Here is a 23,903-nt window from a genome sequence, read left to right on the forward strand (position 1 = left end):
AGCAGGGTGGTTGTGGAGAAGGCTGAGACATTATTAGGCCCTAGCAGGGTGGTTGTGGAGAAGGCTGAGACATTATTAGACCCTAGCAGTGTGGTTGTGGAGAAGGCTGAGACATTATTAGACCCTAGCAGTGTTGTTGTGGAGAAGGCTGAGACATTATTAGGCCCTAGCAGTGTGGAGAAGGCTGAGACATTATTAGGCCCTAGCAGTGTGGTTGTGGAGAAGGCTGAGACATTATTAGGCCCTAGCAGGGTGGTTGTGGAGAAGGCTGATACATTATTAGGTCCTAGCAGTGTGGTTGTGGAGAAGGCTGATACATTATTAGGCCCTAGCAGGGTGGTTGTGGAGAAGGCTGAGACATTATTAGGTCCTAGCAGTGTGGAGAAGGCTGAGACATTATTAGGTCCTAACAGTGTGGAGAAGGCTGAGACATTATTAGACCCTAGCAGGGTGGTTATGGAGAAGGCTGGGGCATTTTTAGGCCCTAGCAGGGTGGTTGTGGAGAAGGCTGAGACATTATTAGGTCCTAGCAGTGTGGAGAAGGCTGAGACATTATTAGGTCCTAGCAGTGTGGTTGTGGAGAAGGCTGAGGCATTATTAGGCCCTAGCAGGGTGGTTGTGGAGAAGGCTGAGACATTATTAGGTCCTAGCAGTGTGGAGAAGGCTGAGACATTATTTGACCCTAGCAGGTTGTTGTGGAGAAGGCTGAGACATTATTAGACCCTAGCAGTGTGGTTGTGGAGAAGGCTGAGACATTATTAGGCCCTAGCAGGGTGGTTGTGGAGAAGGCTGAGACATTATTAGGTCCTAGCAGTGTGGTTGTGGAGAAGGCTGAGACATTATTAGGCCCTAGCAGTGTGGTTGTGGAGAAGGCTGAGGCATTATTAGACCAGTGTGGTTGTGGAGAAGGCTGAGACATTATTAGACCCTAGCAGTGTGGTTGTGGAGAAGGCTGAGACATTGTTAGGTCCTAGCAGTGTGGTTGTGGAGAAGGCTGAGACATTATTAGGTCCTAGCAGTGTGGTTGTGGAGAAGGCTGAGACATTATTAGGTCCTAGCAGTGTGGTTGTGGAGAAGGCTGAGACATTATTAGACCCTAGCAGTGTGGTTGTGGAGAAGGCTGAGACATTATTAGACCCTAGCAGGGTGGTTGTGGAGAAGGCTGAGACATTATTAGACCCTAGCAGTGTGGTTGTGGAAAGGGCTGAGACATTATTAGGTCCTAGCAGTGTGGAGATTGCTGAGGCATTATTAGGCCCTAGCAGAGTGGTTGTGGAGAAGGCTGAGACATTATTAGGCCCTTGCAGTGTGGTTGTGGAGAAGGTTGAGACATTATTAGGTCCTAGCAGTGTTGTTGTGGAGAAGGCTGAGACATTATTAGGCCCTAGCAGAGTGGTTGTGGAGAAGGCTGAGACATTATTAGGCCCTAGCAGAGTGGTTGTGGAGAAGGCTGAGACATTATTAGGTCCTAGCAGAGTGGTTGTGGAGAAGGCTGAGACATTATTAGGCCCTAGCAGTGTGGTTGTGGAGAAGGCTGAGACATTATTAGGTCCTAGCAGTGTGGTTGTGGAGAAGGCTGAGACATTATTAGGTCCTAGCAGTATGGAGAAGTCTGAGACATTATTAGGCCCTAGCAGTGTGGTTGCGGAGAAGGCTGAGACATTATTAGACCCTAACAGTGTGGAGAAGGCTGAGACATTATTAGGCCCTATCAGTGTGGTTGTGGAGAAGGCTGAGATATTATTCGGTCGTAGCAGTGTGGTTGTGGAGAAGGCTGAGACATTATTAGGCCATAGCAGGGTGGTTGTGGAGAAGGCTGAGACATTATTAGACCCTAGCAGTGTGGTTGTGGAGAAGGCTGAGACATTATTAGGTCCTAGCAGAGTGGTTGTGGAGAAGGCTGAGACATTATTAGACCCTAGCAGTGTGGTTGTGGAGAAGGCTGAGGCATTATTAGACCCTAGCAGTGTTGTTGTGGAGAAGGCTGAGACATTATTTGGCCCTAGCAGTGTGGAGAAGGCTGAGACATTATTAGGCCCTAGCAGAGCTGTTGTGGAGAAGGCTGAGACATTATTAGACCCTAGCAGAGTGGTTGTGGAGAAGGCTGAGACATTATTAGACCCTAGCAGTATGGTTGTGGAGAAGGCTGAGACATTGTTAGGTCCTAGCAGTGTGGTTGTGGAGAAGGCGAGACATTATTAGACCCTAGCAGTGTGGTTATGGAGAAGGCTGAGAAATTATTAGACCCTAGCAGTGTGGTTGTGGAGAAGGCTGAGACATTATTAGGTCCTAGCAGTATGGAGAAGGCTGAGACATTATTAGGCCCTAGCAGTGTGGTTGTGGAAAGGGCTGAGACATTATTAGGTCCTAGCAGTGTGGTTGTGGAGAAGGCTGAGACATTATTAGGCCCTAGCAGTGTGGAGAAGGCTGAGGCATTATTAGGCCCTAGCAGAGTGGTTGTGGAGAAGGCTGAGACATTATTAGGCCCTAGCAGTGTGGTTGTGGAAAGGGCTGAGACATTATTAGGTCCTAGCAGAGTGGTTGTGGAGAAGGCTGAGACATTATTAGGTCTTAGCAGTGTGGTTGTGGAGAAGGCTGAGACATTATTAGACCCTAGCAGTGTGGTTGTGGAGAAGGCTGAGACATTATTAGACCCTAGCAGTGTTGTTGTGGAGAAGGCTGAGACATTATTAGGCCCTAGCAGTGTGGAGAAGGCTGAGACATTATTAGGCCCTAGCAGTGTGGTTGTGGAGAAGGCTGAGACATTATTAGGCCCTAGCAGGGTGGTTGTGGAGAAGGCTGATACATTATTAGGTCCTAGCAGTGTGGTTGTGGAGAAGGCTGATACATTATTAGGCCCTAGCAGGGTGGTTGTGGAGAAGGCTGAGACATTATTAGGTCCTAGCAGTGTGGAGAAGGCTGAGACATTATTAGACCCTAGCAGGGTGGTTATGGAGAAGGCTGGGGCATTTTTAGGCCCTAGCAGGGTGGTTGTGGAGAAGGCTGAGACATTATTAGGTCCTAGCAGTGTGGTTGTGGAGAAGGCTGAGACATTATTAGGTCCTAGCAGTGTGGAGAAGGCTGAGGCATTATTAGGCCCTAGCAGGGTGGTTGTGGAGAAGGCTGAGACATTATTAGGTCCTAGCAGTGTGGAGAAGGCTGAGACATTATTTGACCCTAGCAGGTTGTTGTGGAGAAGGCTGAGACATTATTAGACCCTAGCAGTGTGGTTGTGGAGAAGGCTGAGACATTATTAGGCCCTAGCAGGGTGGTTGTGGAGAAGGCTGAGACATTATTAGGTCCTAGCAGTGTGGTTGTGGAGAAGGCTGAGACATTATTAGGCCCTAGCAGGGTGGTTGTGGAGAAGGCTGAGGCATTATTAGGCCCTAGCAGGGTGGTTGTGGAGAAGGCTGAGACATTATTAGGTCCTAGCAGTGTGGAGAAGGCTGAGACATTATTAGGTCCTAGCAGTGTGGTTGTGGAGAAGGCTGAGACATTATTAGGTCCTAGCAGTGTGTAGAAGGCTGAGACATTATTAGGTCCTAGCAGTGTGGTTGTGGAGAAGGCTGAGGCATTATTAGGCCCTAGCAGGGTGGTTGTGGAGAAGGCTGAGACATTATTAGGTCCTAGCAGTGTGGAGAAGGCTGAGACATTATTTGACCCTAGCAGGGTGGTTGTGGAGAAGGCTGAGACATTATTAGGTCCTAGCAGTGTGGAGAAGGCTGAGCCATTATTAGACCCTAGCAGGGTGGTTGTGGAGAAGGCTGAGACATTATTAGACCCTAGCAGTGTGGTTGTGGAGAAGGCTGAGACATTATTAGGCCCTAGCAGTGTGGTTGTGGAGAAGGCTGAGGCATTATTAGGTCCTAGCAGTGTGGAGAAGGCTGAGACATTATTAGTTCCTAGCAGTGTGGAGAAGGCTGAGACATTATCAGGCCCTAGCAGTGTGGTTGTGGAGAAGGCTGAGACATTATTAGGTCCTAGCAGTGTGGAGAAGGCTGAGACATTATCAGGCCCTAGCAGTGTGGTTGTGGAGAAGGCTGAGACATTATTAGGTCCTAGCAGTGTGGAGAAGGCTGAGACATTATTAGGCCCTAGCAGTGTGGTTGTGGAGAAGGCTGAGACATTATTAGGTCCTAGCAGTGTGGTTGTGGAGAAGGCTGAGGCATTATTAGGTCCTAGCAGTGTGGAGTAGAGTTTCAGAACTTGCCTGAGGATTTCTGGTTAGCGTGCTTCATTGAAAAAGTGTTGGATCACGTCCAACAACATGGATGGTTTTAATTGACTGAGACGGAATTTGTTGCCATGTACCAGAAACAACTCTCTGCTCAGTTTAAACCATGGTCTATGCAAAGTATGGACCCAGGCGGCATGGTATGGTCGATGTCAGTGTGTTGGAAATGTGTCCATATAAGGATCCGGTCAGAAAAACTGACACCTACTGGGAATAGCTGTCTTCTGGGCTGCAGGATTCCAATCATGTTTGGTAGCTGGACTCAGCAGCACTCCACCTGTCTATGAGGAGCATTCTTCTTCCTGTCCTGGGGGAATGTTTTAACCCCCCCCAGGGCAGGACCTCATGAGCAATTATTCTGTGATCAATCACCCCAATCTCAGCCCATTGTATGGGATTATAGACCCGTGTGGGCTGGTCTGTGTGGGTGTAAAGACCAGTGTGGGCTGGTCTGTGTGGGTGTAAAGACCAGTGTGGGCTGGTCTGTGTGGGTGTAAAGACTAGTGTGGGCTGGTCTGTGTGGGATTAAAGACAAGTGTGGGCTGGTCTGTGTGGGTGTAAAGACCAGTGTGGGCAGGTCTGTGTGGGTGTAAAGACCAGTGTGGGCTGGTCTGTGTGGGTGTAAAGACCAGTGTGGGCTGGTCTGTATGGGTGTTAAGACCAGTGTGGGCTGGTCTGTGTGGGATTAAAGACCAGTGTGGGCTGGTCTGTGTGGGTGTAAAGACCAGTGTGGGCTGGTCTGTATGGGATTAAAGACCAGTGTGGGCTGGTCTGTGTGGGTGTAAAGACCAGTGTGGGCTGGTCTGTATGGGATTAAAGACCCGTGTGGGCTGTACTGTGTGGGTGTAAAGACCAGTGTGGGCTGGTCTGTATGGGATTAAAGACCCGCGTGGGCTGGTCTGTGTGGGATTAAAGACCCGTGTGGGCTGGTCTGTATGGGATTAAAGACCCGTGTGGGCTAGTCTGTGTGGGTGTAAAGACCAGTGTGGGCTGGTCTGTATGGGATTAAAGACCCGTGTGGGCTGGTCTGTGTGGGTGTAAAGACCAGTGTGGGCTGGTCTGTATGGGATTAAAGACCAGTGTGGGCTGGTCTGTGTGGGATTAAAGACCAGTGTGGGCTGGTCTGTGTGGGTGTAAAGACCAGTGTGGGCTGGTCTGTATGGGATTAAAGACCCGTGTGGGCTGGTCTGTGTGGGTGTAAAGACCAGTGTGGGCTGGTCTGTTTTGGATTAAAGACCCGTGTGGGCTGGTCTGTGTGGGTGTAAAGACCAGTGTGGGCTGGTCTGTATGGGATTAAAGACCAGTGTGGGCTGGTCTGTATGGGATTAAAGACCCGTGTGTGCTGGTCTGTGTGGGTGTAAAGACCAGTGTGGGCTGGTCTGTATGGGATTAAAGACCAGTGTGGGCTGGTCTGTGTGGGATTAAAGACCAGTGTGGGCTGGTCTGTGTGGGTGTAAAGACCAGTGTGGGCTGGTCTGTATGGGATTAAAGACCAGTGTGGGCTGGTCTGTGTGGGTGTAAAGACCAGTGTGGGCTGGTCTGTATGGGATTAAAGACCCGTGTGGGCTGGTCTGTGTGGGTGTAAAGACCAGTGTGGGCTGGTCTGTATGGGATTAAAGACCCGCGTGGGCTGGTCTGTGTGGGATTAAAGACCAGTGTGGGCTGGTCTGTATGGGATTAAAGACCCGTGTGGGCTAGTCTGTGTGGGTGTAAAGACCAGTGTGGGCTGGTCTGTATGGGATTAAAGACCAGTGTGGGCTGGTCTGTGTGGGTGTAAAGACCAGTGTGGGCTGGTCTGTATGGGATTAAAGACCAGTGTGGGCTGGTCTGTGTGGGATTAAAGACCAGTGTGGGCTGGTCTGTGTGGGTGTAAAGATCAGTGTGGGCTGGTCTGTATGGGATTAAAGACCCGTGTGGGCTGGTCTGTGTGGGTGTAAAGACCAGTGTGGGCTGGTCTGTTTTGGATTAAAGACCCGTATGGGCTGGTCTGTGTGGGTGTAAAGACCAGTGTGGGCTGGTCTGTATGGGATTAAAGACCAGTGTGGGCTGGTCTGTATGGGATTAAAGACCCGTGTGTGCTGGTCTGTGTGGGTGTAAAGACCAGTGTGGGCTGGTCTGTGTGGGTGTAAAGACCAGTGTGGGCTGGTCTGTATGGGATTAAAGACCCGTGTGGGCTGGTCTGTGTGGGTGTAAAGACCAGTGTGGGCTGGTCTGTATGGGATTAAAGACCCGTGTGGGCTGGTCTGTGTGGGTGTAAAGACCAGTGTGGGCTGGTCTGTATGGGATTAAAGACCCATGTGGGCTGGTCTGTGTGGGTTTAAAGACCAGTGTGGGCTGGTCTGTGTGGGTGTAAAGACCAGTGTGGGCTGGTCTGTATGGGATTAAAGACCCGTGTGGGCTGGTCTGTATGGGATTAAAGACAAGTGTGGTCTGGTCTGTGTGGGTTTAAAGACCCGTGTGGGCTGGTCTGTGTGGGTGTAAAGACCAGTGTGGGCTGGTCTGTATGGGATTAAAGACCCGTGTGGGCTGGTCTGTGTGGGTGTAAAGACCAGTGTGGGCTGGTCTGTGTGGGATTAAAGACCCGTGTGGGCTGGTCTGTGTGGGTGTAAAGACCAGTGTGGGCTGGTCTGTATGGGATTAAAGACCAGTGTGGGCTGGTCTGTATGGGATTAAAGACCAGTGTGGGCTGGTCTGTATGGGATTAAAGACCTGTGTGGGCTGGTCTGTGTGGGTGTAAAGACCAGTGTGGGCTGGTCTATATGGGATTAAAGACCAGTGTGGGCTGGTCTGTGTGGGTGTAAAGACCAGTGTGGGCTGGTCTATATGGGATTAAAGACCAGTGTGGGCTGGTCTGTGTGGGATTAAAGACCCGTGTGGGCTGGTCTGTATGGGTGTAAAGACCAGTGTGGGCTGGTCTGTGTGGGTGTAAAGACCAGTGTGGGCTGGTCTGTGTGGGAGTAAAGACCAGTGTGGGCTGGTCTGTATGGGTGTTAAGACCAGTGTGGGCTGGTCTGTGTGGGTGTAAAGACCAGTGTGGGCTTGTCTGTGTGGGTGTAAAGACCAGTGTGGGCTGGTCTGTGTGGGAGTAAAGACCTGTGTGGCCTGGTCTGTTTTGGATTAAAGGCTAGTGTGGGCTGGTCTGTATGGGTGTAAAGACCAGTGTGGGCTGGTCTGTGTGGGTGTAAAGACCAGTGTGGGCTGGTCTGTATGGGATTAAAGACCAGTGTGGGCTGGTCTGTATGGGATTAAAGACCAGTGTGGGCTGGTCTGTATGGGTGTAAAGACCAGTGTGGGCTGGTCTGTGTGGGTGTAAAGACCCGTGTGGGCTGGTCTGTATGGGATTAAAGACCCGTGTGTGCTGGTCTGTGTGGGTGTAAAGACCAGTGTGGGCTGGTCTGTATGGGATTAAAGACCAGTGTGGGCTGGTCTGTGTGGGATTAAAGACCAGTGTGGGCTGGTCTGTGTGGGTGTAAAGACCAGTGTGGGCTGGTCTGTATGGGATTAAAGACCAGTGTGGGCTGGTCTGTGTGGGTGTAAAGACCAGTGTGGGCTGGTCTGTATGGGATTAAAGACCCGTGTGGGCTGGTCTGTGTGGGTGTAAAGACCAGTGTGGGCTGGTCTGTATGGGATTAAAGACCCGCGTGGGCTGGTCTGTGTGGGATTAAAGACCAGTGTGGGCTGGTCTGTATGGGATTAAAGACCCGTGTGGGCTAGTCTGTGTGGGTGTAAAGACCAGTGTGGGCTGGTCTGTATGGGATTAAAGACCAGTGTGGGCTGGTCTGTGTGGGTGTAAAGACCAGTGTGGGCTGGTCTGTATGGGATTAAAGACCAGTGTGGGCTGGTCTGTGTGGGATTAAAGACCAGTGTGGGCTGGTCTGTGTGGGTGTAAAGATCAGTGTGGGCTGGTCTGTATGGGATTAAAGACCCGTGTGGGCTGGTCTGTGTGGGTGTAAAGACCAGTGTGGGCTGGTCTGTTTTGGATTAAAGACCCGTATGGGCTGGTCTGTGTGGGTGTAAAGACCAGTGTGGGCTGGTCTGTATGGGATTAAAGACCAGTGTGGGCTGGTCTGTATGGGATTAAAGACCCGTGTGTGCTGGTCTGTGTGGGTGTAAAGACCAGTGTGGGCTGGTCTGTGTGGGTGTAAAGACCAGTGTGGGCTGGTCTGTATGGGATTAAAGACCCGTGTGGGCTGGTCTGTGTGGGTGTAAAGACCAGTGTGGGCTGGTCTGTATGGGATTAAAGACCCGTGTGGGCTGGTCTGTGTGGGTGTAAAGACCAGTGTGGGCTGGTCTGTATGGGATTAAAGACCCATGTGGGCTGGTCTGTGTGGGTTTAAAGACCAGTGTGGGCTGGTCTGTGTGGGTGTAAAGACCAGTGTGGGCTGGTCTGTATGGGATTAAAGACCCGTGTGGGCTGGTCTGTATGGGATTAAAGACAAGTGTGGTCTGGTCTGTGTGGGTTTAAAGACCCGTGTGGGCTGGTCTGTGTGGGTGTAAAGACCAGTGTGGGCTGGTCTGTATGGGATTAAAGACCCGTGTGGGCTGGTCTGTGTGGGTGTAAAGACCAGTGTGGGCTGGTCTGTGTGGGATTAAAGACCCGTGTGGGCTGGTCTGTGTGGGTGTAAAGACCAGTGTGGGCTGGTCTGTATGGGATTAAAGACCAGTGTGGGCTGGTCTGTATGGGATTAAAGACCAGTGTGGGCTGGTCTGTATGGGATTAAAGACCTGTGTGGGCTGGTCTGTGTGGGTGTAAAGACCAGTGTGGGCTGGTCTATATGGGATTAAAGACCAGTGTGGGCTGGTCTGTGTGGGTGTAAAGACCAGTGTGGGCTGGTCTATATGGGATTAAAGACCAGTGTGGGCTGGTCTGTGTGGGATTAAAGACCCGTGTGGGCTGGTCTGTATGGGTGTAAAGACCAGTGTGGGCTGGTCTGTGTGGGTGTAAAGACCAGTGTGGGCTGGTCTGTGTGGGAGTAAAGACCAGTGTGGGCTGGTCTGTATGGGTGTTAAGACCAGTGTGGGCTGGTCTGTGTGGGTGTAAAGACCAGTGTGGGCTTGTCTGTGTGGGTGTAAAGACCAGTGTGGGCTGGTCTGTGTGGGAGTAAAGACCTGTGTGGCCTGGTCTGTTTTGGATTAAAGACTAGTGTGGGCTGGTCTGTATGGGTGTAAAGACCAGTGTGGGCTGGTCTGTGTGGGTGTAAAGACCAGTGTGGGCTGGTCTGTATGGGATTAAAGACCAGTGTGGGCTGGTCTGTATGGGATTAAAGACCAGTGTGGGCTGATCTGTATGGGTGTAAAGACCAGTGTGGGCTGGTCTGTGTGGGTGTAAAGACCCGTGTGGGCTGGTCTGTATGGGATTAAAGACCAGTGTGGGCTGGTCTATGATCTCCCCATCACCAATCTTTTTAAACATTTTGAACCTTTATTTAACTTGGCAAGTCAGTTTAGATCAAATTCTAATTTACAATGACGCTTACCCCAGCCAATCCCCGATGACGCTGGGCCAATTGTGCCATTCCCTATGGGACTCCCAATCTCGGCCAGATGTGATAACCCCAACCCTCTCTCAAAGTTTCCTACAACCACAATCCCCCCACGATCCTAGATTACTCTCTCCACCAGACTCCAAGGCCATAGTGGATGGTAACCTGAAGCTGATCCTATATATTACTGTCTCTCCTCCAGACTCCAAGGCCATAGTGGATGGTAACCTGAAGCTGATCCTATATATTACTGTCTCTCCTCCAGACTCCAAGGCCATAGTGGATGGTAACCTGAAGCTGATCCTTGGCATGGTGTGGACATTGATCCTCCACTACTCCATCTCCATGCCCATGTGGGACGAGGAGGAGGAGGGGGGTGACGGCCAGCACAAGACCCCGAAACAGAGGCTTCTGGGATGGATCCAGAACAAGCTCCCAGAGATCTCCATCCACAACTTCAGCAGAGACTGGCAGAGTGGCAGAGCACTGGGGGCACTGGTCAACAGCTGTGCTCCGGGTAGGTTAGGGGTCAGGGATTAGAGGTTAGGGGTTAAGGGTCGTAGTCAAAGGTGGGCCAAGCATTATAAGGGTTTGGGGGGGTGTAAGTGATTTTTGGGTTTGTGTGTGTGTGGAGGGTGTAGGTGAATCACATGGTTTGTGTGAGGGGGGGCGGTAAGTGATTTCAGGGTATGTGTGGGGAGGGGGGATAGGTGATTTCAGGGTATGTGTGGGGAGGGGGGGTAGGTGATGTCAGGGTATGTGTGGAGGGGGGGATAGGTGATTTCAGGCTTTGTGTGTGGAGGGGGGTAGGTGATTTCAAGGTTTGTGTGTGTGTGTGTGTGGGGGGGGTAGGTGATTTCAGGGTTTGTGTGTGTGGGGGGGTAGATGATTTCAGGGTTTGTGTGTGTGTGGGGGGGGGTAGGTGATTTCAGGGTTTGTGTGTGGAGGGGGGTAGGTGATTTCAGGGTTTGTGTGTGGAGGGGGGTAGGTGATTTCAGGGTTTGTGTGTGGCGGGGGGTAGGTGATTTCAGGGTTTGTGTGGGGAGGGGGGGTAGGTGATTTCAGGGTTTGTGTGTGTGTGTGGGGGGGGCAGGTGATTTCAGGGTTTGTGTGTGTGGGGGGGTAGGTGATTTCAGGGTTTGTGTGTGTGGGGGGGTAGGTGATTTCAGGGTTTGTGTGTGTGTGTGGGGGGGGCAGGTGATTTCAGGGTTTGTGTGGGGGGGGTGGGTAGGTGATTTCAGGGTTTGTGTGTGTGGGGGGGTAGGTGATTTCAGGGTTTGTGTGTGTGTGTGTGTGGGGGGGGGGGGGCAGGTGATTTCAGGGTTTGTGTGGGGGGGTGGGTAGGTGATTTCAGGGTTTGTGTGTGTGGGGGGGTAGGTGATTTCAGGGTTTGTGTGTGTGTGTGGGGGGGGGCAGGTGATTTCAGGGTTTGTGTGGGGGGGTGGGTAGGTGATTTCAGGGTTTGTGTGTGTGTGCGTGGGGGGGGGGGGGGGCAGGTGATTTCAGGGTTTGTGTGTGGAGGGAAAAGAAAGAAAGGTGGGAAGTCTGTAATAGATTATATTATTATTACATTATGTAATAGATTATATTATGTAATAGAGATAGAGGGATGTTTGTCAGTTGGTAAATGGTCATGATGAGATGGAGAGGGGGTCAGTTGGTAAATGGTCATGATGAGATGGAGAGGAGAGGGGGTCAGTTGGTAAATGGTCATGCTGAGATGGAGAGGGGGTCAGTTGGTAAATGGTCATGATGAGATGGAGAGGAGAGGGGGTCAGTTGGTAAATGGTCATGCTGAGATGTAGAGGGGGTCAGTTGGTAAATGGTCATGATGAGATGGAGAGGAGAGGGGGTCAGTTGGTAAATGGTCATGATGAGATGGAGAGGGGGTCAGTTGGTAAATGGTCATGATGAGATGGAGAGGAGAGGGGGTCAGTTGGTAAATGGTCATGCTGAGATGGAGAGGGGGTCAGTTGGTAAATGGTCATGATGAGATGGAGAGGGGGTCTGTTGGTAAATGGTTATACTGAGATGGAGAGGGGGTCTGTTGGTAAATGGTCATGATGAGATGGAGAGGGGGTCAGTTGGTAAATGGTCATGCTGAGATGGAGAGGAGAGGGGGTCAGTTGGTAAATGGTCATGATGAGATGGAGAGGGGGTCAGTTGGTAAATGGTTATACTAAGATGGAGAGGAGAGGGGGTCAGTTGGTAAATGGTTATACTAAGATGGAGAGGAGAGGGGGTCTGTTGGTAAATGGTTATACTGAGATGGAGAGGGGGTCTGTTGGTAAATGGTCATGATGAGATGTAGAGGAGAGGGGGTCAGTTGGTAAATGGTCATGCTGAGATGGAGAGGGGGTCAGTTGGTAAATGGTCATGCTGAGATGGAGAGGGGGTCAGTTGGTAAATGGTCATGCTGAGATGGAGAGGGGGTCAGTTGGTAAATGGTCATGCTGAGATGGAGAGGGGGTCAGTTGGTAAATGTTCATGATGAGATGGAGAGGAGAGGGGGTCAGTTGGTAAATGGTCATGCTGAGATGGAGAGGAGAGGGGGTCAGTTGGTAAATGGTCATGATGAGATGGAGAGGGGGTCAGTTGGTAAATGGTCATGATGAGATGGAGAGGAGAGGGGGTCAGTTGGTAAATGGTCATGATGAGATGGAGAGGGGGTCAGTTGGTAAATGGTCATGCTGAGATGGAGAGGGGGTCAGTTGGTAAATGGTCATGATGAGATGGAGAGGAGAGGGGGTCAGTTGGTAAATGGTTATACTGAGATGGAGAGGGGGTCAATTGGTAAATGGTTATACTGAGATGGAGAGGGGGTCAGTTGGTAAATGGTCATGATGAGATGGAGAGGGGGTCAGTTGGTAAATGGTCATGATGAGATGGAGAGGAGAGGGGGTCTGTTGGTAAATGGTCATGATGAGATGGAGAGGGGGTCAGTTGGTAAATGGTTATACTGAGATGGAGAGGAGAGGGGGTCAGTTGTTAAATGGTTATACTGAGATGGAGAGGGGGGTATGTTGGTAAATGGTCATGATGAGATGGAGAGGGGGTCAGTTGGTAAATGGTCATGATGAGATGGAGAGGACAGGGGGTCAGTTGGTAAATGGTCATGATGAGATGGAGAGGTGGTCAGTTGGTAAATGGTTATACTAAGATCGAGAGGAGAGGGGGTCTGTTGCTAAATGGTTATACTGAGATGGAGAGGGGGTCAGTTGGTAAATGGTCATGATGAGATGGAGAGGGGGTCAGTTGGTAAATGGTCATGCTGAGATGGAGAGGGGGTCAGTTGGTAAATGTTCATGATGAGATGGAGAGGGGGTCAGTTGGTAAATGGTCATGATGAGATGGAGAGGGGGTCAGTTGGTAAATGGTCATGATGAGATGGAGAGGAGAGGGGGTCAGTTGGTAAATGGTCATGATGAGATGGAGAGGGGGTCAGTTGGTAAATGGTCATGATGAGATGGAGAGGGGGTCTGTTGGTAAATGGTTATACTGAGATGGAGAGGGGGTCTGTTGGTAAATGGTCATGATGAGATGGAGAGGGGGTCAGTTGGTAAATGGTCATGATGAGATGGAGAGGAGAGGGGGTCAGTTGGTAAATGGTCATGATGAGATGGAGAGGGGGTCAGTTGGTAAATTGTTATACTAAGATGGAGAGGAGTGGGGGTCTGTTGGTTAATGGTTATGCTGAGATGGAGAGGGGGTCTGTTGGTAAATGGTCATGATGAGATGGAGAGGAGAGGGGGTCAGTTGGTAAATGGTTTTACTGAGATGTAGAGGAGAGGAGGTCTGTTGGTAAATGGTCATGATGAGATGGAGAGGAGAGGGGGTCAGTTGGTAAATGGTTATACTGAGATGGAGATGGGGTCAGTTGGTAAATGGTCATGCTGAGATGGAGAGGGGGTCTGTTGGTAAATGGTCATGCTGAGATGGAGAGGAGAGGGGGTCAGTTGGTAAATGGTCATGCTGAGATGGAGAGGGGGTCAGTTGGTAAATGGTCATGATGAGATGGAGAGGGGGTCAGTTGGTAAATGGTCATGATGAGATGGAGAGGAGAGGGGGTCAGTTGGTAAATGGTTATACTGAGATGGAGAGGGGGTCAGTTGGTAAATGGTCATGCTGAGATGGAGAGGGGGTCAGTTGGTAAATGGTTATACTGAGATGGAGAGGGGGTCAGTTGGTAAATGGTCATGCTGAGATGGAGAGGGGGTCTGTTGGTAAATGGTCATGCTGAGATGGAGAGGAGAGGGGGTCAGTTGGTAAATGGTCATGCTGAGATGGAGAGGGGGTCAGTTGGCAAATGGTCATGCTGAGATGGAGAGGGGGTCAGTTGGTAAATGGTCATGCTGAGATGGAGAGGAGAGGAGGTCAGTTGGTAAATGGTCATGATGAGATGGAGAGGAGAGGGGGTCAGTTGGTAAATGGTTATACTGAGATGGAGAGGGGGTCAGTTGGTAAATGGTCATGCTGAGATGGAGAGGGGGTCTGTTGGTAAATGGTCATGCTGAGATGGAGAGGGGGTCAGTTGGTAAATGGTTATACTGAGATGGAGAGGGGGTCAGTTGGTAAATGGTCATGCTGAGATGGAGAGGGGGTCTGTTGGTAAATGGTCATGCTGAGATGGAGAGGAGAGGGGGTCAGTTGGTAAATGGTCATGCTGAGATGGAGAGGGGGTCAGTTGGCAAATGGTCATGCTGAGATGGAGAGGGGGTCAGTTGGTAAATGGTCATGCTGAGATGGAGAGGAGAGGAGGTCAGTTGGTAAATGGTCATGATGAGATGGAGAGGAGAGGGGGTCAGTTGGTAAATGGTCATGATGAGATGGAGAGGGGGTCAGTTGGTAAATTGTTATACTAAGATGGAGAGGAGTGGGGGTCTGTTGGTTAATGGTTATACTGAGATGGAGAGGGGGTCTGTTGGTAAATGGTCATGATGAGATGGAGAGGAGAGGGGGTCAGTTGGTAAATGGTTTTACTGAGATGTAGAGGAGAGGAGGTCTGTTGGTAAATGGTCATGATGAGATGGAGAGGAGAGGGGGTCAGTTGGTAAATGGTTATACTGAGATGGAGATGGGGTCAGTTGGTAAATGGTCATGCTGAGATGGAGAGGGGGTCTGTTGGTAAATGGTCATGCTGAGATGGAGAGGAGAGGGGGTCAGTTGGTAAATGGTCATGCTGAGATGGAGAGGGGGTCAGTTGGTAAATGGTCATGATGAGATGGAGAGGGGGTCAGTTGGTAAATGGTCATGATGAGATGGAGAGGAGAGGGGGTCAGTTGGTAAATGGTTATACTGAGATGGAGAGGGGGTCAGTTGGTAAATGGTCATGCTGAGATGGAGAGGGGGTCTGTTGGTAAATGGTCATGCTGAGATGGAGAGGGGGTCAGTTGGTAAATGGTTATACTGAGATGGAGAGGGGGTCAGTTGGTAAATGGTCATGCTGAGATGGAGAGGGGGTCTGTTGGTAAATGGTCATGCTGAGATGGAGAGGAGAGGGGGTCAGTTGGTAAATGGTCATGCTGAGATGGAGAAGGGGTCAGTTGGCAAATGGTCATGCTGAGATGGAGAGGGGGTCAGTTGGTAAATGGTCATGCTGAGATGGAGAGGAGAGGAGGTCAGTTGGTAAATGGTCATGATGAGATGGAGAGGAGAGGGGGTCAGTTGCTAAATGGTCATGCTGAGATGGAGAGGGGGTCAGTTGGTAAATGGTCATGATGAGATGGAGAGGGGGTCAGTTGGTAAATGGTCATGATGAGATGGAGAGGGGGTCAGTTGGTAAATGGTCATGATGAGATGGAGAGGGGGTCAGTTGGTAAATGGTCATGATGAGAGGGAGAGGAGAGGGGGTCAGTTTGTAAATGGTCATGATGAGATGGAGAGGAGAGGGGGTCAGTTGGTAAATGGTCATGATGAGATGAGGAGAGGGGGTCTGTTGGTAAATGGCCATGCTGAGATGAGGAGAGGGGGTCAGTTGGTAAAAATGTGATATTATGTCAAGTCAACATGGATTCCCTTTTGAGAAACAACGTAGAATTGCAGGAATTTTTTTAAAAACTGCTATTAATTTCAGGGGGAGGACCCCCACGTAGTTCTTCTCTCAGATTTCTCCCATTAATTATTTGATTTCTCTCTAGAGAAACAACATGTTGGGTTTACAAAAAAACAGAACTAAATGGAATTCAAGTAATTGAACCGAAAGCAGACAATTAGTTGTTTAATAATAATACCCCCCCCCCCCAAAAAAAAAAATGAAAATCATGTAGTAACCAATAAAGTGTTAAACAAATCAAATATATTTGAGATTTGAGATTCTTCTAAGGAGCCACCCTTTGTCTTGATGACAGCTTTGCACACTCTTGGCATTCTCTCAACTAGCTTCATATTTGGTAAAATACCAAGTCCATATTATGGCAAGAAGAGCTCAAATAAGCAAAGAGAAATGACAGTCTATCATTACTTTAAGAGATGAAGGTAGGTCAATCTGGAAAATGTCAAAAACGTTGAAACTTTCTTTAAGTGCAATCACAAAAACCATTGAGTGCTATGATGAAACTGCCTCTCATGAGGACCGCCACAGAAAAGGAAGACCCAGAGTTACCTCTGCTACAGAGGATAAGTTCATTAGAGTTAACTGGCTCTCATGAGGACCGCCACAGGAAAGGAAGACCCAGAGTTACCTCTGCTGCAGAGGATAAGTTCATTAGAGTTAACTGGCTCTCATGAGGACCGCCACAGGAAAGGAAGACCCAGAGTTACCTCTGCTGCAGAGGATAAGTTCATTAGAGTTAACTGCATCAGAAATTGCAGCCCAAGTAGATGCTTCAAAGAGTTCATGTATCAGCAGACACATCTCAACATCAACTGTTCAGAGGAAACCACTACACAAGGACACCAATCAGAAGAGACTTGCTTTGGCCAAGAAACACAAGCATTGGACATTAGACCGGTGGAAATCTGTCCTTTGGTCTGATGAGTGCAAACAAGAGATTTTTGGTTCCAACCGCTGTGTCTTTATGAGACGCAGAGTAGGTGAACGGATGATCTCCGCATGTGTGGTTCCCACCGTGAAGCATGGAGGAGGAGGTGTGGGGGTGCTTTGCTGGTGACACTGTCAGTGATTAATTTAGAATTCATAGTGCACTTAACCAGCATGGCTACCACAGTATTATGCAGCGATACACCATCCCATCTGGTTTGCGCTTAGTCCCACTATCATTTGTTTTTCAACAGGACAATGAGCTAACACACCTCCAGGCTGTGAAATTACTTTTTAACCAAGAAGTAGAGTGATGGAGTGCTTTATCAGATGACCTGGCCTCCACCTGGCATCCACAATCACCCAACCTCAATGATTAGGACCGCAAAGTGAAGGAAAAGCAGCCATGAAGTTCTCTGCATATGTTGGAACTCCTCCAAGACTGTTGGAAACTATTCCAGGTGAAGCTGGTTGAGAGAATGCCAAGAGTGTGCAAAGCTGTCATCAAGGCAAAGGGTAGCTCCTTTGAAGAATCTCAAAAATATATTTTGATTTGTTTAAGATATGTGTTATTTCATAGTTTTGATGTCTTCACTATTATTCTACAATGTAGAAAATAGTACAACTACAGAAAAACTCTGGAATGAGTAGGTGTGTCCAAACTTTTGACTAGTACGGTATATGTATATATGTAATGTGTGTGTGTGTGTGTGTGTGTGTGTGTGTGTGTTGCAGGCCTGTGTGCAGACTGGAACCAGTGGGACCAAACTAAACCAGTGGACAACGCCCGGGAGGCCATGAAACAGGCTGATAACTGGCTGGGCATCCCTCAGGTACACTAGCTATGCTAACCATTAAACTGTTCTCTATGGAGTCAGGCTAACTGGCTAACGACTAGATGGGTATCCCTCAGGTACGCTAGCTATGCTAACCATTAAACTGTTCTCTATATAGCCAGGCTAACGACCCCCTATTACAGATATGTGATGTAATAGGTACGAGATGAGTGGCATTACTGTAATCACTGTCCTCTGTGGCTAATTATGTGTGCAGCGTGTCTGTGTGTAAAGTTGGCATCTTGGCAGGGTTGGTAGAATGTGTGTGTGTGTGTGTGTGTAACGTTGGCATCTTGGCAGGGTTGGTAGAATGTGTGTGTGTGTGTGTGTAACGTTGGCATCTTGGCAGGGTTGGTAGAATGTGTGTCTGTGTGTAAAGTTGGCATCTTGGCAGGGTTGGTAGAATGTGTGTGTGTGTGTGTGTAACGTTGGCATCTTGGCAGGGTTGGTAGAATGTGTGTCTGTGTGTAAAGTTGGCATCTTGGCAGGGTTGGTAGAATGTGTGTGTGTGTGTGTGTAACGTTGGCATCTTGGCAGGGTTGGTAGAATGTGTGTGTGTGTGTAAAGTTGGCATCTTGGCAGGGTTGGTAGAATGTGTGTCTGTGTGTAAAGTTGGCATCTTGGCAGGGTTGGTAGAATGTGTGTCTGTGTGTAACGTTGGCATCTTGGAAGGGTTGGTAGAATGTGTGTCTGTGTGTAAAGTTGGCATCTTGGCAGGGTTGGTAGAATGTGTGTCTGTGTGTAAAGTTGGCATCTTGGCAGGGTTGGTAGAATGTGTGTCTGTGTGTAACGTTGGCATCTTGGAAGGGTTGGTAGAATGTGTGTCTGTGTGTAACGTTGGCATCTTGGCAGGGTTGGTAGAATGTGTGTCTGTGTGTAACGTTGGCATCTTGGCAGGGTTGGTAGAATGTGTGTCTGTGTGTAACGTTGGTATGGTTGATTAAAACACATAGGATGTGTCTATAGTGTAAATGAAAAATAGATGTTTTAACATGTCTACCAATCGATTGGTCGAAAGAACAGATGACTCTCGGTCCGACAAAGATTTTTACCTTTGTAGAGGATAGCCTGGACCCACTCCAATTCAAATAGATCCACAGATGGTGTCATCTCTACTGCACTCCACACTGCCCTCACCCACCTGGACAAAAGGAACACCTATGTGAGAATGCTGTTCATTGACTACAGCTCATCGTCCAACACCACAGTGCCCTCCAAGCTCATCACCAAGCTTAGGACCCCAGGACTGAACACCTCTCTCTGCAACTGGATCCTGTGCTTCCTAACGGGATGCCCCCAGTCAGTGAGGGTAGGCAACAACACCTCTGCAACGCTGCCTATCAACATAGGGGCCCCCAGGAGTTTGTGCTTAGTCTCCTCCTGTTCTCCCTGTTTACCCACGACTGAGTGACTTTGCGTGACTCCAACACCCCAGCCAACATCTCCCCCAGCCAACATCTCCCCCAGCCAACATCTCCCCCAGCCAACATCTCCCAAAGCCAACATCTCCCCCAGCCAACATCTCCCAAAGCCAACATCTCCCAAAGCAAACATCTCCCCCAGCCAACATCTCCCCCAGCCAACATCTCCCCCAGACAACATCTCCCCCAGCCAACATCTCCCCCAGCCAACATCTCCCAAAGCCAACATCTCCCAAAGCAAACATCTCCCCCAGCCAACATCTCCCCCAGCCAACATCTCCCCCAGCCAACATCTACCAAAGCCAACATCTCCCCCAGCCAACATCTCCCAAAGCCAACATCTCCCCCAGCCAACATCTCATCCCCAGCCAACATCTCCCAAAGCCAACATCTCCCCCAGCCAACATCTCCCCCAGCCAACATCTCCCCCAGCCAACATCTCCAAAAGCCAACATCTCCCCCAGCCAACATCTCCCCCAGCCAACATCTCCCAAAGCCAACATCTTCCCCAGCCAACATCTCCCCCAGCCAACATCTCCCCCAGCCAACATCTCCCAAAGCCAACATCTCCCAAAGCCAACATCTCCCCCAGCCAACATCTCCCCCAGCCAACATCTCCCCCAGCAAACATCTCCCCCAGCCAACATCTCCCCCAGCCAACATCTCCCAAAGCCAACATCTCCCCTAGCCAACATCTCCCAAAGCCAACATCTCCCCCAGCCAACATCTCCCCCAGCCAACATCTCCCCCAGCCAACATCTCCAAAAGCCAACATCTCCCCCAGCCAACATCTCCCCCAGCCAACATCTCCCAAAGCCAACATCTCCCCCAGCCAACATCTACCAAAGCCAACATCTCCCCCAGCCAACATCTCCCCAACAAGCCAACATCTCCCCCAGCCAACATCTCCCCCAGCCAACATCTCCCAAAGCCAACATCTCCCCCAGCCAACATCTCCCGCAGCCAACATCTCCCCCAGCCAACATCTCCAAAAGCCAACATCTCCCCAGCCAACATCTCCCCCAGCCAACATCTCCCAAAGCCAACATCTCCCCCAGCCAACATCTCCCAAAGCCAACATCTCCCCCAGCCAACATCTCCCCCAGCCAACATCTCCCAAAGCCAACATCTCCCAAAGCCAACATCTCCCCCAGCCAACATCTCCCCCAGCCAACATCTCCCCCAGCCAACATCTCCAAAAGCCAACATCTCCCCAGCCAACATCCCAGCCAACATCTCCCAAAGCCAACATCTCCCCCAGCCAACATCTCCCCCAGCCAACATCTCCCCCAGCCAACATCTCCCCCAGCCAACATCTCCCCCAGCCAACATCTCCCCCAGCCAACATCCCCCAGCCAACTCCCCCAGCCAACATCTCCCAAAGCCAACATCTCCCCAGCCAACATCTCCCCCAGCCAACATCTCCCCCAGCCAACATCTCCCCCAGCCAACATCTCCCAAAAGCCAACATCTCCCCCAGCCAACATCTCCCCCAGCCAACATCCCCAGCCAACATCTCCCCCAGCCAACATCTCCCAAAAGCCAACATCTCCCCCAGCCAACATCTCCCCCAGCCAACATCTCCCAAAGCCAACATCTCCCCCAGCCAACATCTCCCCCAGCCAACATCTCCCAAAGCCAACATCTCCCCCAGCCAACATCTCCCCCAGCCAACATCTCCCCCAGCCAACATCTCCCAAAGCCAACATCTCCCCCAGCCAACATCTCCCAAAGCCAACATCTCCCCCAGCCAACATCTCCCCCAGCCAACATCTCCCCCAGCCAACATCTCCCCCAACATCTCCCCCAGCCAACATCTCCCCCAGCCAACATCTCCCAAAGCCAACATCTCCCCCAGCCAACATCTCCCCCAGCCAACATCTCCCAAAGCCAACATCTCCCCCAGCATCTCCCCTCCCAAAGCCAACATCTCCCCCAGCCAACATCTCCCCCAGCCAACATCTCCCCCAGCCAACATCTCCCAAAGCCAACATCTCCCCCAGCCAACATCTCCCCCTGGGGCCCATTTGGGTTATTAATGAAACTGCTTTTCCACGGTCCCCATGAGGGAAATCCAACAGTTACCCACATTGTTTTGCCCTCTGTATCCATGTTGGCCCCAGATGTGGTTGCTGTGTTGGGCTTTATATGTTGTCCTGGCGGTGGGTTACATCTGGGTAAAGAATGGCTGTGTAGTGAGACCTATATGGACGGAAATGAGGCTGTGTTTTCAATTGGGCTAGCCACCTGGGACCAACCTGGGTTTGTTCTCATTCTCCATGCAGGCCCCAGATGCTGCTGCCCAAGCAATCTCTCTTAAGAGATGACAAATTCAGTTTATTTATAGCACATGCTCAGATCAAATTCAATGCAGGAACTCTGATTAAAGAGAGAGTTCAATCAAATTACGAATTTACACATTGTTTTCCTCACCCTGTATACCAGGGGTGTCAAAGTCAAATGGACGGAGGGCCAAATAAAAAAATCAGCTACAAGACGAGGGCCGGACTGTTCGAATGTTCATTGAAAAATTTTTAAATGACGCATATAGTCTAGTGAACCTAATTGAACCTACTGAAAACCTAACAAATTTATTACAATATGATCAGATAAATAAAGCAATATTTTCTTATGGCTCTGTCAGTAATCTTTAATTTTCAACAGACACAAAAGACAAATTTCCTTTATATAAATATCCCCATAACATGAACATTAAATGAAAGAAACCGGTATTCAAGGCACCATCAGTAGACTATATTTTCTATTTTAGCAAAAGTGGGCTAAATTTACTTCAAAGAAAAAACAATAATAGCAATTTTCTATCATCCACTCAACTGAAATATTTTTAAAATATAATTGGATTGAAATACAAAAAAATAAAGTGCAAAAATCTATTAATCAAAAACAACACTTTGTTTAAGGAGAAGTAACATGCAGTGAAAACAAATATTACATTTTAACTTTTAAACTTGAACTGAGTAAAAACTCTAAATATGTGATTGCACAGTAATGTTCACTTGTTTGAGGTTGAGGGTGATACTTGGTGGTGTCCCATCTTTTCCACAAGTTCATCAATGTTCGGGGTAAGGCTCTGAGCTGAAGAAATCCTCAGAATTGAGTGGAGGTGTTCAGCAGTAAGTCGACTTCTGTGTGATGTTTTGTTCAGGTTCATCAAAGAAAACAGTTGTTCACACAGGTATGTGCTGCCAAACATAGACAACGTTTGAGCAGCCTGGATGCGCAGCTGGGGCATTGTGCCGGGGAGGAAACGGGCGAACTCCGCAGCACCCACTGCCGCATATTTTGCCCTCAGTGCATCATTGCATTGGAGGTCAATCAACTCCATTTGGAGGTTTGGTGGTGAGCTTTCCACGTCAACAGCAAATGGGTTACCGAGCAGTTCCAACCTGCTTTTTTGTGCTTCAAAGTCAGCAAATCGGCGTCGAAAGTCAGCGGCAAGCATACCTATTTTATCAGCCAACTGTGTGCTCGGGAACGCACTGGTAGAGAGCTTCTCTTTCATGGTCTGGCAGCTGGGAAAGTGGCTCAAATTTTCTTTCCGCATCTGCGTCTCCCACAGAGTCAGTTTGGTTTTAAATGCCTTCACTGTACTGTACATATCAGAGATGACACGATCCCGACCCTGCAGCTGCAAGTTTATTGCATTCAGATGACTCGTAATGTCACACAGAAAAGCCATTTCACACAGAAACATTTCGTCTCGGAGTTGTGTTGTGTCTTTCCCTTTGCTGTCCAAGAACAGACAAATCTCCTCACGAAGCTCGAAACATCTTTGAAGCACCTTTCCCTGGCTTAGCCATCGCACCTCTGTGTGATAAGGCAAATCACCATGCTCCGTTTCTAACTCCGTCAGAAATGCCTTGAACTGGCGGTGATTCAAACCTTTGGCTCTGATAAAGTTAACTGTGCGCGTGATGATGCTCATTACATGCTCCATTTTCAAGGCTTTACCGCACAACGCTTCCTGGTGTATGATACAATGATAAGCTGTCAGCTCACCTGTCGCGTTTTCCTCTTGCATCTTTTCCCGTATCTTCGCCACCAGTCCGCTCCTGTGTCCACACATCGCAGGTGCTCCGTCGGTTGTCAAACCCACGAGTTTTTCCCAAGGCAGCTCCATCTCATTTACACATCTTGACACCTCTTCATACAAATCATGCCCCGTAGTTGTGCCATGCATAGGACGTAAAGCCAAAAACTCCTCTGTCACGCTTAGGTTGGAGTCCACTCCGCGGATGAAAATTGACAACTGGGCAATGTCAGAAATGTCGGTGCTCTCATCCACAGCCAAGGAATATGCAATAAAATCTTTTCCCTTTTTCACAAGCTGCTCTTTTAGATTGATGGACAACTGGTCTACTCTCTCGGCAATGGTGTTTCTGCTCAGACTCACATTTAAAAAGAGTTGCCTTTTTTCTGGGCAAACTTCGTCACAAACTTTAATCATGCAGTTTTTGATGAAATCCCCCTCCGTAAATGGCCGGGCTGATTTAGCGATCTCTTCTGCCAAAATAAAACTGGCCTTGACAGTTGCGTCCGCGTGTGTGTCCGCGTGTTTCGTTTCATAATGTCGTCTCAGATTATACTCTTTCAGTACCGCCACACTTTCTCCACACAGAAGACACACAGGTTTTCCAGCTACCTTCGTGAACATATACTCCGACTCCCACCTTGTTTGAAACCCCCGGTTCTCAGTATCCACCTTCCGTTTTGCCATTTTTGATGGGTATCTGAAAGTTAATTTTACTGTGATGCTGACGACTGCTGTGCCAATAAATATTGAAATGAAGCAGCCTACTGCTCGGTGCGTCACCTTTGCATTGTGGGAAATGTAGTATTGGTGCGTGTAAAAGATCTGCGGGCTGCCGGCTTGCTGCGGGCCGGTTCTAATAATAAATCAAGATCATCCCAGGGGCCGTAAAAAACCTT

At 49.5% G+C, this 23,903-nt stretch overlaps 1 protein-coding gene across 1 annotated transcript in view; it reads left to right on the forward strand.

Annotated features, from left to right (window-relative positions):
• LOC139416981 (filamin-A-like) overlaps positions 1–23,903 on the forward strand; it is a 165,723-nt gene that overhangs the window by 4,322 nt on the left and 137,498 nt on the right. Inside the window, exons 2-3 of the mRNA XM_071166212.1 lie at positions 9,983–10,234; positions 17,432–17,529. Coding sequence (XP_071022313.1) covers positions 9,983–10,234; positions 17,432–17,529 — 350 coding nt within the window. The remainder of the gene's footprint in view (positions 1–9,982; positions 10,235–17,431; positions 17,530–23,903) is intronic.

The sequence above is a fragment of the Oncorhynchus clarkii genome, chromosome 9 (assembly GCF_045791955.1).
Source record: "Oncorhynchus clarkii lewisi isolate Uvic-CL-2024 chromosome 9, UVic_Ocla_1.0, whole genome shotgun sequence".
NCBI classification, from domain to species: domain Eukaryota; kingdom Metazoa; phylum Chordata; class Actinopteri; order Salmoniformes; family Salmonidae; genus Oncorhynchus; species Oncorhynchus clarkii.